At 35.2% G+C, this 11,027-nt stretch overlaps 2 protein-coding genes across 2 annotated transcripts; one reads left to right on the forward strand and one right to left on the reverse strand.

The window, feature by feature from the left end:
* The first annotated feature begins 3,849 nt into the window (after positions 1 to 3,849).
* LOC118486306 (thaumatin-like protein 1b) lies at positions 3,850 to 6,051 on the forward strand. Its single transcript, XM_035982658.1, has 2 exons — positions 3,850 to 4,683; positions 5,785 to 6,051. The coding sequence occupies exons 1-2, from the start codon at positions 3,914 to 3,916 to the stop codon at positions 5,906 to 5,908; spliced, it is 894 nt and encodes a 297-aa protein (XP_035838551.1). The 5' UTR covers positions 3,850 to 3,913; the 3' UTR covers positions 5,909 to 6,051.
* Positions 6,052 to 8,804: 2,753 nt separating this feature from the next.
* On the reverse strand, positions 8,805 to 10,443 carry LOC110937509 (UDP-glycosyltransferase 91C1). Its single transcript, XM_022179939.2, has one exon. It carries the CDS (start codon positions 10,438 to 10,440, stop codon positions 9,004 to 9,006), a length of 1,437 nt encoding a protein of 478 aa, XP_022035631.1. The 5' UTR covers positions 10,441 to 10,443; the 3' UTR covers positions 8,805 to 9,003.
* Positions 10,444 to 11,027: the final 584 nt, after the last annotated feature.

Raw genomic sequence — 11,027 nt, forward strand, 5'->3', positions numbered from 1 at the left:
CTCTGCCATTTACTCAGGGGACTATCCGAGTAACAAAATGCAACCCATAGGGAGCATACCTGCTATTTCCAAACTAACTGACATCTACTCAGGGGACTATCCGAGTAACAAAATAACAAACCATAGGGAGCATACCTGCTATTTTCAAAAGGTGGGGACTAAACGTGAAAACACGTGAAACCACAGGGACCATCCGGGCAATTAACTCTTCCTTATATAAAGAAGTTGGCTTATCTCCTTGGAAAGTGCTCTCAGTTTCATCTAACGGCTTCTTTTGACCTTTGGGAGACTCAGACACGTGTCTGATCCCCAACGGTCTGATACTCCGATCATTAAATGAGGCCAACTGCCTTGTTGTGCTGTTTCCGGCGATTGCTTCATATTGCCTTCAGCTGAGAGAGATAAGACATCTCTTTTTCCTGCCTAGTTCTCTTAAAAGAGACAAAAATTGCTTCTGGGCCGGTTAATGAGCCCAAGTAAAAGCGGAGCCCAAAACGTGGCAATTGGACGCCAAGTGGGCCTCGTCGTCACGTAGGATCTTAATGTGAAAAAGACAATTCCGCTTATGGATAGGCTTGGTTCGGTTTGATCAAGGGTGGTACGGTTATCTCTAAAGGGGTGGAAGGAGGAGATAAAGATCATTATTTAATTTAATAGTTTATTTATTATGTTTTTGAATTTGAGTCAAATTAGGATTCCTTGTTAGCCAAGTCATTACTTAGTATAAATAGATAGGTTTTATTATTTGTACTACGTATCTTTCTTTATAATCAATAACAAAAAGAGTCGATCAGTTGATCACCTCGTGAGTTCGTGTGTGTTTTGTTTAGTATCCAGGCTCTCCCAGTTTAACACTTAACATGTAGGAAAAAGATCACGCCTTTTTGTACATGATTTCTAGGAAACATGTGTTCACACGTATTAAAGTTGGAGGGCGTTTTAGTGGACTTAAGTTTTATGTCGACCCCCGCTTGCACGATTTACGATATTAAACCTGCTTATTTTGTCCTCAACTAAATTACCAACATGATGACAATGTGTACTTACACCACCCCTCACACTTTCTATAATCAACATAAGTACATAACAATCCTAAAAATACATACTTCCTACTAATGACATTTTAAGTACGTAACTTATCTTTTCATCCACCATTTAAGTGATGGTCTGTCTTACATCTAGTCAAAGCATACATACAGTGTGAATTCTTTTACAAGTTTTCTAAGTTGTAAACCACTAATTAATTATATTATGAGTTAATCTATTGTTTTGGGTTTGGATGGTTACACTTGCCCAACTTGGCCTTAATATATATAAAAAAAGAAAAAACAGAGAGACATGATATGTAACGAAAACGACCACAACACCGCCGGTTTGTCATGGCCAATGGGTTTTTTACCTTTTCAATTATCCAAAATGACCCATAAAATAAAACAATACAAAACGGAAAATGATTTGTTTGACTGGACATGGTGGTACATTAGCCCGACCCTTGAAGAACCCCAATCATAGCCCAAAAGCCCATTTGTTACTTCAGATTTTAATATAACTTATTATGTTTACTAAATTTTCATCTCTACCAAATCATTATAATATAAAATAAGGTTTCATAAAAAAAATAAGTACTTATACAATTTGCATTAGTTATGCATATGGCAGTTTATTACAGATAAGAATTCATATAAGAACAAAATCGGATAAGTTGCTTTAACTCAACTTGGATGCATAAGTGATAGGTCTATGTATCTTGTGTTGCTCTCCTTTTAACTTTCAACATATTTACAAAACATCATATTTAAATACATTATGTCCTTCTCACAATTTTATTTGAGGTTGGTTAACTTATAATTGGGCTTAACGTACGATGCGAATATATAACATGTGATTTCGTTTTTTTAATCAACATGCGATTTTGTTATTTTTTTCAACATGCAATTTGTTATTTTTTCCAACATGTGATTGTTTTTTTTACTCATGCGAATTTATCCCCTATCCAAAAAATCGCATGTTGTAAGTACAAAATTCGCATGTTATATATTCACAGCGTACACAGCGTACGTTAAGCCCAATTGTACAATACACTTTCTCAACTTATTTTTTCATCAAACATTAGGTTCTTCTCACAATTTTTATTCAAAACTTATTTTTTCATCAAACATGTTCTTTATAATCCAACAACAATTAGAAAATAAAAACACAAAGCTTTGAGCTGTAATGAATCATAAAGAAAAAGCGCACCATGTAGGTGCCACGTTGACAGTTGAGGGAGAGTAGGTTGGTTGAATCTTTAACACCATCAACATGTATTGTAGAGAGGTGAAATGTGAAATCTGGTATTAGGTTGAAATGACTCTGTATGAAATTTGCAGCTCGCCATAGCGTCTCATTTTGCGCCATAGGGCGGTGTTCTGCACCCGATTGTCCAATGTGGCCTCACGCCCCATCTGGCCCCACGACATATAGACTATTGGTTAATGGTTATTTAGGGGTGCTACTTAATACACCCCCCTTAATTACTAACTACACCCCCTTCTATAAAAACATCACATCATTACATCATTACATCATTAATCAACATTTTATTGTTTTTTTTTGTCGTTTTATTGTCTTTTTAGTTATTATTATTATTTACTATTAGTAATCATTTATTATTATTATTATTATTATAGTAATTATTATTATTTTAAAAATATTTATTTGAATAAAAAATATTTATTAAATTTTTTTTTTGAAGGAACTCGATTTTTAATAAAACTTATCTAATGCTCAAAAAAAAGTAAAACAAGGCTGTCTTTTCATATTTTTTAAAAGTAAAATGTTAATAAGTTATTAAAGAAAACCATATTTTAGGTGAAATTAATTGTTATAAAATAGAAATGAAAAACAAATTTTATATATAATTTAGTATTTTTTTTATTATTACACCTCCCTATTATTGCATTTACTATTAGAAGCAGCGATGAATTTATTATTATTATTATTATTATTATTATTATTATTATTATTATTATTATTATTATTACTTTTTACTTATAGTTTATAAATTGTAAATACTATTAAAAAAAGTAAGAAAATATATTTAGACTAACTTATTTAGGGATGAGCATTTGGTAGTGGGTACTAGTACTGAACCGGTTGAAGAACCTTTTGTTGAAGAACCTGCTGTTAAAGAAAATACTCGTGGACGACCAACTACAAAATCCAAAAAAAAAAAAAGAACAGAACCATGCAACTGCTAAACCTCCCCTTCAACGAAGCTACTCCCAAAAGCCTCCAAGACACAATCCGTTTGGAGACATAGTTCCAAGAGTATGATGACACTCAAGATCTTTGGATGCATAGTTCATTTGGGTATCCAGGGGGCTGCTACACAAAGTTTATTAAGGGACCATAATGATTATGTTGGTTGTAAGAATACACTTATTTTTTTATAGTCTCTATTACTACTATAAATGTAATTGGATAAATAATTAGTTATAATAATAATAATAACAATAATATAACTAATAACTAAATAAAAGATTTAAAAAAGACAACTAAAAGACAAAAAAGCTAAAAACTTAACAGAAGTTGTTAAGTAAAAGACAAAATAGACTAAAAACAAAATAAAATTATTAATTGATGTGATATTTTTATAGGGTGAGGGTGTAATTAGTAATTAGGGGGGTTTATTTAGAATAAGCGTTATTTAGTCTTGATTATCTGCAAACCATATAGTTGACATTTTCCATATTTATAAGGGCCAGATTGATATTTATAAAGAGCAAAGGGGGCAAATTCATAATTTCTAGTTTTCTACAACTATAAATACCTCATGTAAACCAAAACGGTTACATACATACATACAAACCTATCACCTGCATATCTTCTCCGACAACCACACCAACCACCATTAGAGTCACCAATTTCAACAATGGCAAAACTTCAATTCTCTATCTCCATCACTCTTATAACTCTATCTCTAGTATCTACATTCAACTCAATCCAATCAGCAGCAACATTCACACTCACCAACCAATGCACCTACCCAGTTTGGGCCGGTCTCCTCTCCGGCGCTGGAACTCCTCCCCTCCCCACCACCGGCTTTCCTCTGGAACCGAGTCAATCGAACTCCATCTCCATTCCTCCGAGCTGGTCTGGCCGAATATGGGGGCGCACACTCTGCTCCACCGATTCAACTGGCAGATTTACTTGTGTAACAGGCGATTGCGGCTCCGGGACGGTTGAATGCAACGGCAGTGGGGCCGCACCACCGGCTACTTTAGCTGAGTTTACGCTTAATGGAGCTAATGGAATGGATTTCTATGATGTTAGCCTTGTTGATGGTTACAATCTCCCAATGATGGTGGTGCCTCAAGGTGAATCCGGTGGAAATTGTAATGTTACCGGATGTATGGCTGATTTGAACAAAAACTGTCCGGCAGAGTTAAGATTGACGGGTGCCGGAGACGATGGTGAGTCCGTTGCTTGTAGGAGTGCTTGTGAGGCGTTTGGTGATCCTATGTATTGCTGTAGTGGAGCGTATTCCACTCCGCAGACGTGTAATCCGACGTCGTTTTCTGAGTATTTCAAAACAGCGTGTCCGACAGCGTATAGCTACGCGTATGATGATGGAACCAGTACCTTTACTTGTTCCTCCTCACCCAACTACGTCATCACTTTCTGTCCTACTCCCGCGAACAGGTATATTTAGTTCTTTCGTTTTCAACAGTAATCCAAGTAATCCATGCCTAGCGTCAAATAGGGCTCCACTTAAAAGAAAATTAATATATTAACTGTTAATATTAATGAAAACTTATTGTTTTAGATCTATTTGATTCCTTATACAAGTATACCACTCTCTGTTATAGTTGTGCTAGATTTTTGTTTGGTTCTAAACATATATAAAGGAGTATCGTTTATAATAATTAAAGAAGAAAAAACGGTTTTAAAATTTCATTTCGTCTTAAGCCTTCAAAAAAGTTAGATCGACCCTGGTGGTAAGAGACAAGTTAACCATAAGGATATAGAAGAGGGACTAGTGGGCCTTTGTCATTAAGTACGAAATAGGCATTTTGTCATTTTCATGACTTTTCTAATTATGCAAGTTACGATGCGATCTGGTTTTATTGTTTTAGGTTTTAATTTAAAATGTAGTGTTAGTTTTTTTATAACTTTTAATGCATGGTGTTTATATAATTTCAGTTAAGTCGTTACAATACATTTAGTTTATCTATCTTTCTATATTATATAAAAAAAAAAGCAAGTGTTAGGGTTAAATACGAAACAACTTTTAACGTGCAAAGCATATGAATAACTCGAGCGGCTATTTTTTACACAATAACAAAATGAACTAGAGTAATTAATATTACGCTACTTCATGATATAATAATAATAGTAATAATATTTAGTGCAGTTGAAACATAATTACTTATACGTTTTATACATTAACCCTATTTATACCAAATCTTATAGATATGAGTTTCAAACCCTTTTTAGACGTATAACAAGTCAATTGATCCTCCTTATATCCCTGATCTAATGTGAACTCATCATCATATCCCCTTGCACTTGGAGATAAGATATATATCCACACAAAACCCATAACCTTTTTGTTTCTTTGTAATAAAAATAATGAATATCGATGCAGTCCCGGTCGATAGTCGGTGTGCCTACTAAGGAAAATATATAAAAATGAATAATAATGTGAAGAAGAAGAAACAAAATGTACGTCATGTGGGGCATGTCAATTATTTCATTTTATATTTTCCATGATTTGAATTAAAATTATTAAATTTTGTGCAGCCGCAAGACCACTGGAGGCCATCAATCGGCAGAGAGTAACGGCAGTGGCTCATTGGCTAATGCTTTCGGTGTTTCTTCCGTTACCATTATTGTCTTTATGTTGACGTCGGTTTGGAGATTGTAGAAGTAACGTGTTTTTTTGAACGGCATAGAAGTAATGTTTTACAATGATAATTAGCAACTGTTTATATTATGTGGTATATTAGCTTGGAACCATGTAAAATACTTTGGTTAAAAAAAAAAACAAAATGTCAATATTTAGTATCACCAGTTATCACACATAAATTTAAACTTAAGAATGTTATGGTTTTGTTTAGCCATGGGAAGAAAATGCCAGAGGATTTTCAAAAGTTGGTGAACAATATACTCAAAAAGAAAATGGATAAAAAGGGTTTTAAACAAGGTCCAAACCGAAAACTGCAACTACTTAATGGGAAAAACTTTATCCAAAATTATGGTTAAGAGACATCATGCTAAATATTTAATGGGAAAAAATTCTTTTAGTTTTATATTTTAATGTTTCTCATAAAATATTTAATGAACCAAATGCTTCATAAGATTTTGAGAGTCGACGTTTAAAGTGTCTAGGTAAGCAAACCATTTGGTTTCATCAAATTCAAGGGTTGTTGGAGTTGTTTTGATGGCATGCTCATCATCGAAAATATTGTCGTTTGAAAGCAACTAGAGCCCAAGGATTGCAATTGCTTATTATAGCTCTTGGATCCATCTTCCAATAATGTTTTTAGACTTGTAGTGATGCTTACCTCAAGTTCAAATGTAGATTTTTTTACTAAAAAATGTAATGAAAAAAGTTCATGCCATTTTGTGTATGAAATGATATAAGTTTTGTCCTCATAGGATTTTCAAATGAATGAATAGAGTTTAATGTATAATTTCTTTTTTAAAAGTATATGTTATTGGCCCAGGTTGTAAAAAAAAAACAATTGAATCAATCAAACGAACAAATGCATGGATATGGGAACAACCTACGACTCTTTTCTGTATATTCAAATCATACGAGAGTACAATTAAAATCAAAACAAACCAATCTTATTTATCTATTCCTAAAATACGACTCAATATCACTATACAAGATAAGACACTAAATTTCATTTAATTTCAAGATTTGCCCTCCCACAAATCAATCTCAATTTCTGCCTTGACTGGCTATAAAAACATGATTTATTATTTCCTTAAAACCTATTGTTCCCCAAAAGGGATGTAGCACATGATTGGCACTTCTCATGCTTTGTCTTATCAAACCTTGGATCTTATCAAACAAAACCATGTTTTGATAATTGAACATGATTCTGACCTACATAATTATAAAACCATCACAACAACTACCATTTCAACCTTAAAAAGAGGAGGAAATGGTAAATGAGTTCTTTTAGTGGAGGCCTTTTTTTTATAATGACAACTCATTATTAAACCACATCTAGTAGAGGTCATAGACTCAAATACAACTTCAATTGATTTTTAGTCTTTAACCCACTTTTATAATGCACGTTGCATGTCCTATTGATTAACAGGCTATTGATGAAATTCTATAATTTTTTTAATAACAAGTTCTTATGGTTAAAATAAAATTAAAAAAAAAAACACCATTTCAATTTTCAAGTGTATGCTTCATTAGACATCTAGACATCATGCATGTGAATCTGTCTGGCCTTATGGATGCTTGTGATTATAAATCACATGGAGGTGAGCACAAAATGAATCCTATGCATGCTTTGACTTGTCACTCTATATGGGGCTAGAAACTTAATTAAAAAAAAAGGAATCTGGCTTTTAATTTTGACCAAATCAGTGATGTTTTTATAGAGGTAGATAATTGATTTTACATATTTTGATGGGTAAACTCGTAAGCATTGCATGGGCGTGCCTGCCTTTAAGCACGGTCGAGTCTGACACGCTACAACAACAATTACCTTGTCACAAATCACATTAGTATGCAAGCCTTTAAGCACAAGTGTGTTTCGATACAGATTCTATTCTAGACTTCTCTAGGATGCATTTGGTCGATTTTAGGTGACAAGGAGAGAATACAAGACATTGAAGACTTTTCAATATAAGAATGATTCAAGGCGCATACCTGGTTTGATTTATATTCCTTGTACGCTAGATATATTCAATTTCATTTAGACTTGACATCAACAACTAACATACAAGAATCAAGACTCTAGAAGCCCATATGTAAAAAAGATAAAACGTATTTACGTATACAAGAAAAATATAAGTAACAATAAAGAACATTCAAAATGTATATCTATACAGGTTAGACATGAAATTCATATTTCGGTTCTGTTAAAGTTTGGTTTATCCACGTAAGAAGAGAAGCATTCCATCTATATTTAGGGGCTCTTTGCACGTATGGCGTGAGCCCATGACTATGTGCAAAACGTAATGTGGCGTTTTGCTAGTAAACTATGCACTTACTGAATGGTTAGTTTGCGTATGAATTATGATGAATGCAGAGAATGAACATATAGTCGTGATGGTTTGCGAATTGGCATTACTATGTGCAAAACCAAACAATCACAATGGCACGATTGACAGTTACGTGTTAATGTATGTTTGAAGGAGTTTCAGGCGGGTGTTTCAATTGCCTGTAAATACAACTTGTAATGCATGACACATATACTACACTTAAAAACTTTCAAGTAGTACAATCAACTTGTAGCTATAGAAGCAAAGTAACATTTTTTTTTGAACGGCTGATGGTACACCTCCTACTCACTGCTACTAAATTACCCCAAATTATCACCGTTGCTTGGGATAGAACCCAAGACCTCCCACTAAGAGGCAAGAGCCTCTACCAAGTGAACTAACGGAATCTTGGAAATCTTTATAACACTCATGAGTTCGTCAGGGTTATCACCTCTACTTGTAGAGTTGAATAAGATTCTACATACGTTGTTTCTCGCTATATCTCGTGAGGCAATTCACCAATTACCCGCAACACCCAAGTGAAGAAAGACCAATGGGAGCGAAATTGCGTTGAGCGTTGAAGTAACAACTAGCAGCAAACCGTTTTCGATACCTAAAACAACACTTTTTTATTTCCAATAAAAGACTAGAGAGCTACTGATTTATTAAACTTTTTTTTTTGGCCCACTTGAAGTTTTATTAAACTATCCATATCTAAAGTTTACTAATAACAAAGTAGAGTAAACTGCCACAGAGTATAATCCAGCACAAAAACTACAAATTGCTTCCCTATATTACACAGGGTTTCCTCATTTTCACCAAGTGATTTATACTAGCATCAATATAATGATCATTCTTGCTCTTATTTCCAAACACCACTTTCATTTCTCTTGCATTTTCCCTCAATGCCTCCCCTTCTTCACTCACCATAGCTAATTTAATTGACTCAGCAACTGAGTCACTCGTAAAAGACCCGTCTTTCACATTTCTAGGAATCTCTACTCCCAATTTTTTTCCACTCAATAATCTCACATTCAAACCTTGGTCGTTCATAACAGGGAAAAATATTAAAACCCGCCCAAACGTGAGCCCTTCAATTGCGGAGTTCCATCCACAATGAGTCAAGAATCCACCTATTGATGAGTGGCTTAGTATCCTAACTTGTGGGACCCACCCGATGTTAACAACCCCATGACCCTTGATCCTCTCGAGAAAACCGTTAGGAAGCTGAGCTGACTCGGTGATTGACTTTCTTATCACCCAAAAGAAAGGCAAGCCCGAACGCTCCAACCCTAAAGCCAACTCACTGAGTTCGATTTGACTCAGAACTGCCTCACTTCCAAGTGCGACATAGACAACCGAGTTAGCCTGCTGTTCATCTAGCCATTTCTTAATAAGATCCCAATTTTCATCAATCCCATCATCATTTTCGAGTGAGGGGGGCAAAACACCAATTGGGATGACGGGTTTTTGATAAAGCTCACAAACAAGATCAAACCACTCCGGTTCAAATTCATAACTCGTTCGAAACAAAACCAAATCACAGCCATCAATGGAGGCTAGAAACCTTATGGTATCCGAAGTGCCTGATTCATTCCCGACCGCACCTTCGGTGTACTTTGTTACCTCGTGGAGGCGGTAAACTATATCCGATTTAAACGGGACCCATTCAGGCACCCGACAGTAATCCTCAGCTGCTGATCTCGTGACTTGGCCGGCATTTAACAGCAGAGATGGAGGTCCAAGAAAAGCTTGTGTTGCAGCAGTGAAAAGGCTAAAGTAAGCAGTAGAGACGCCAAGTCTTGATGCAAGAGAGGGTACCCAATGTGAAGCATAGTCAAAGATGATCCAGTCAACCCTTGGTGTTGAGGTTTGAAGAAAAGTCAAAAGAAGTGGCTCCAGAAGATCAAATGCTATTTTCAGAAACTGGGCTTTTTGGTAAGGTATGTCCATGGAAGACTCTGCATGTTCTGGCAGACTTTCCACTTTTGGAAAGGGGAGTGAGACTAGTTTGATATTATGGGAGAGTTTAGGGGGTATTTTGGGAATTCTGTCCAGGTTTCTTGGAGTGGAAATGAATGAAATTTGATGGCCCTTTTGAGCTAAGATCTTAGAGAAGTGAAAGAAAGGTATGAGGTGGCCCATGGCTAGCCATGGGAACATCACTATATGGAGACCTTTTTCATCTCTTGTTTGCTCCATGGATGAAGCTGATACCCATCCCATGGAAGATGAGTTTAAAAAGCAAACATACAGGAGCCATGTTTGACCAAAAAGAATCTTTTTTTAATAAAAGATAAGCTTATGAGACGAACAGATATAATATTTTATGGTTTCGGTGGTTATTTAATAACTAAGGCTCATTACACTTTATCAAGGACTAAGTAGCACTGGAACGGGTACGGGATCGGGGTACGGGGACGATACGGGAACGAGGAACGACAAAACTCAAAATTCCAAGATACGGGTACGGCAATAAAAAATATAAAAAAATAAAAATATATTAAACAAATTCCAAAAATACTACATCTTCCAAAGGTAATTAATTATCAATAATCAAATCATTTTCAAATTCCGGTTCATCTAGTGAAAGATCGGCAATCGATAGAGAATTAGAGATGATGAGACTTGAGAGTTTAGAGATTAGAGAAGCCGAACATGATAGGTCTATTTATTTAGTGGCCGGTTGTGGAATTTGAAAGGGTAAAAACCCTAAAAATAAATGGAAACGGGCTGGATACTTCTACCAGATACGTCCCCGACATTGGAAACGTTTAGGAAACGTCCCTGACGAGTACCCATGGTGTTTCCGT

The sequence above is a fragment of the Helianthus annuus genome, chromosome 14 (genome assembly GCF_002127325.2).
Source record: "Helianthus annuus cultivar XRQ/B chromosome 14, HanXRQr2.0-SUNRISE, whole genome shotgun sequence".
Lineage (NCBI taxonomy): Eukaryota > Viridiplantae > Streptophyta > Magnoliopsida > Asterales > Asteraceae > Helianthus > Helianthus annuus.

Bases quoted from the DNA above. Each gene is read 5' to 3' on its own strand.
- LOC118486306 (XM_035982658.1), top strand. From the start codon at position 3,914: ATGGCAAAACTTCAATTCTCTATCTCCATCACTCTTATAACTCTATCT. The intron at 4,684-5,784 runs GTATATTTAGTT...AATTTTGTGCAG, and splicing joins TGTCCTACTCCCGCGAACAG to CCGCAAGACCACTGGAGGCC.
- LOC110937509 (XM_022179939.2), bottom strand. From the start codon at position 10,440: ATGGGATGGGTATCAGCTTCATCCATGGAGCAAACAAGAGATGAAAAA.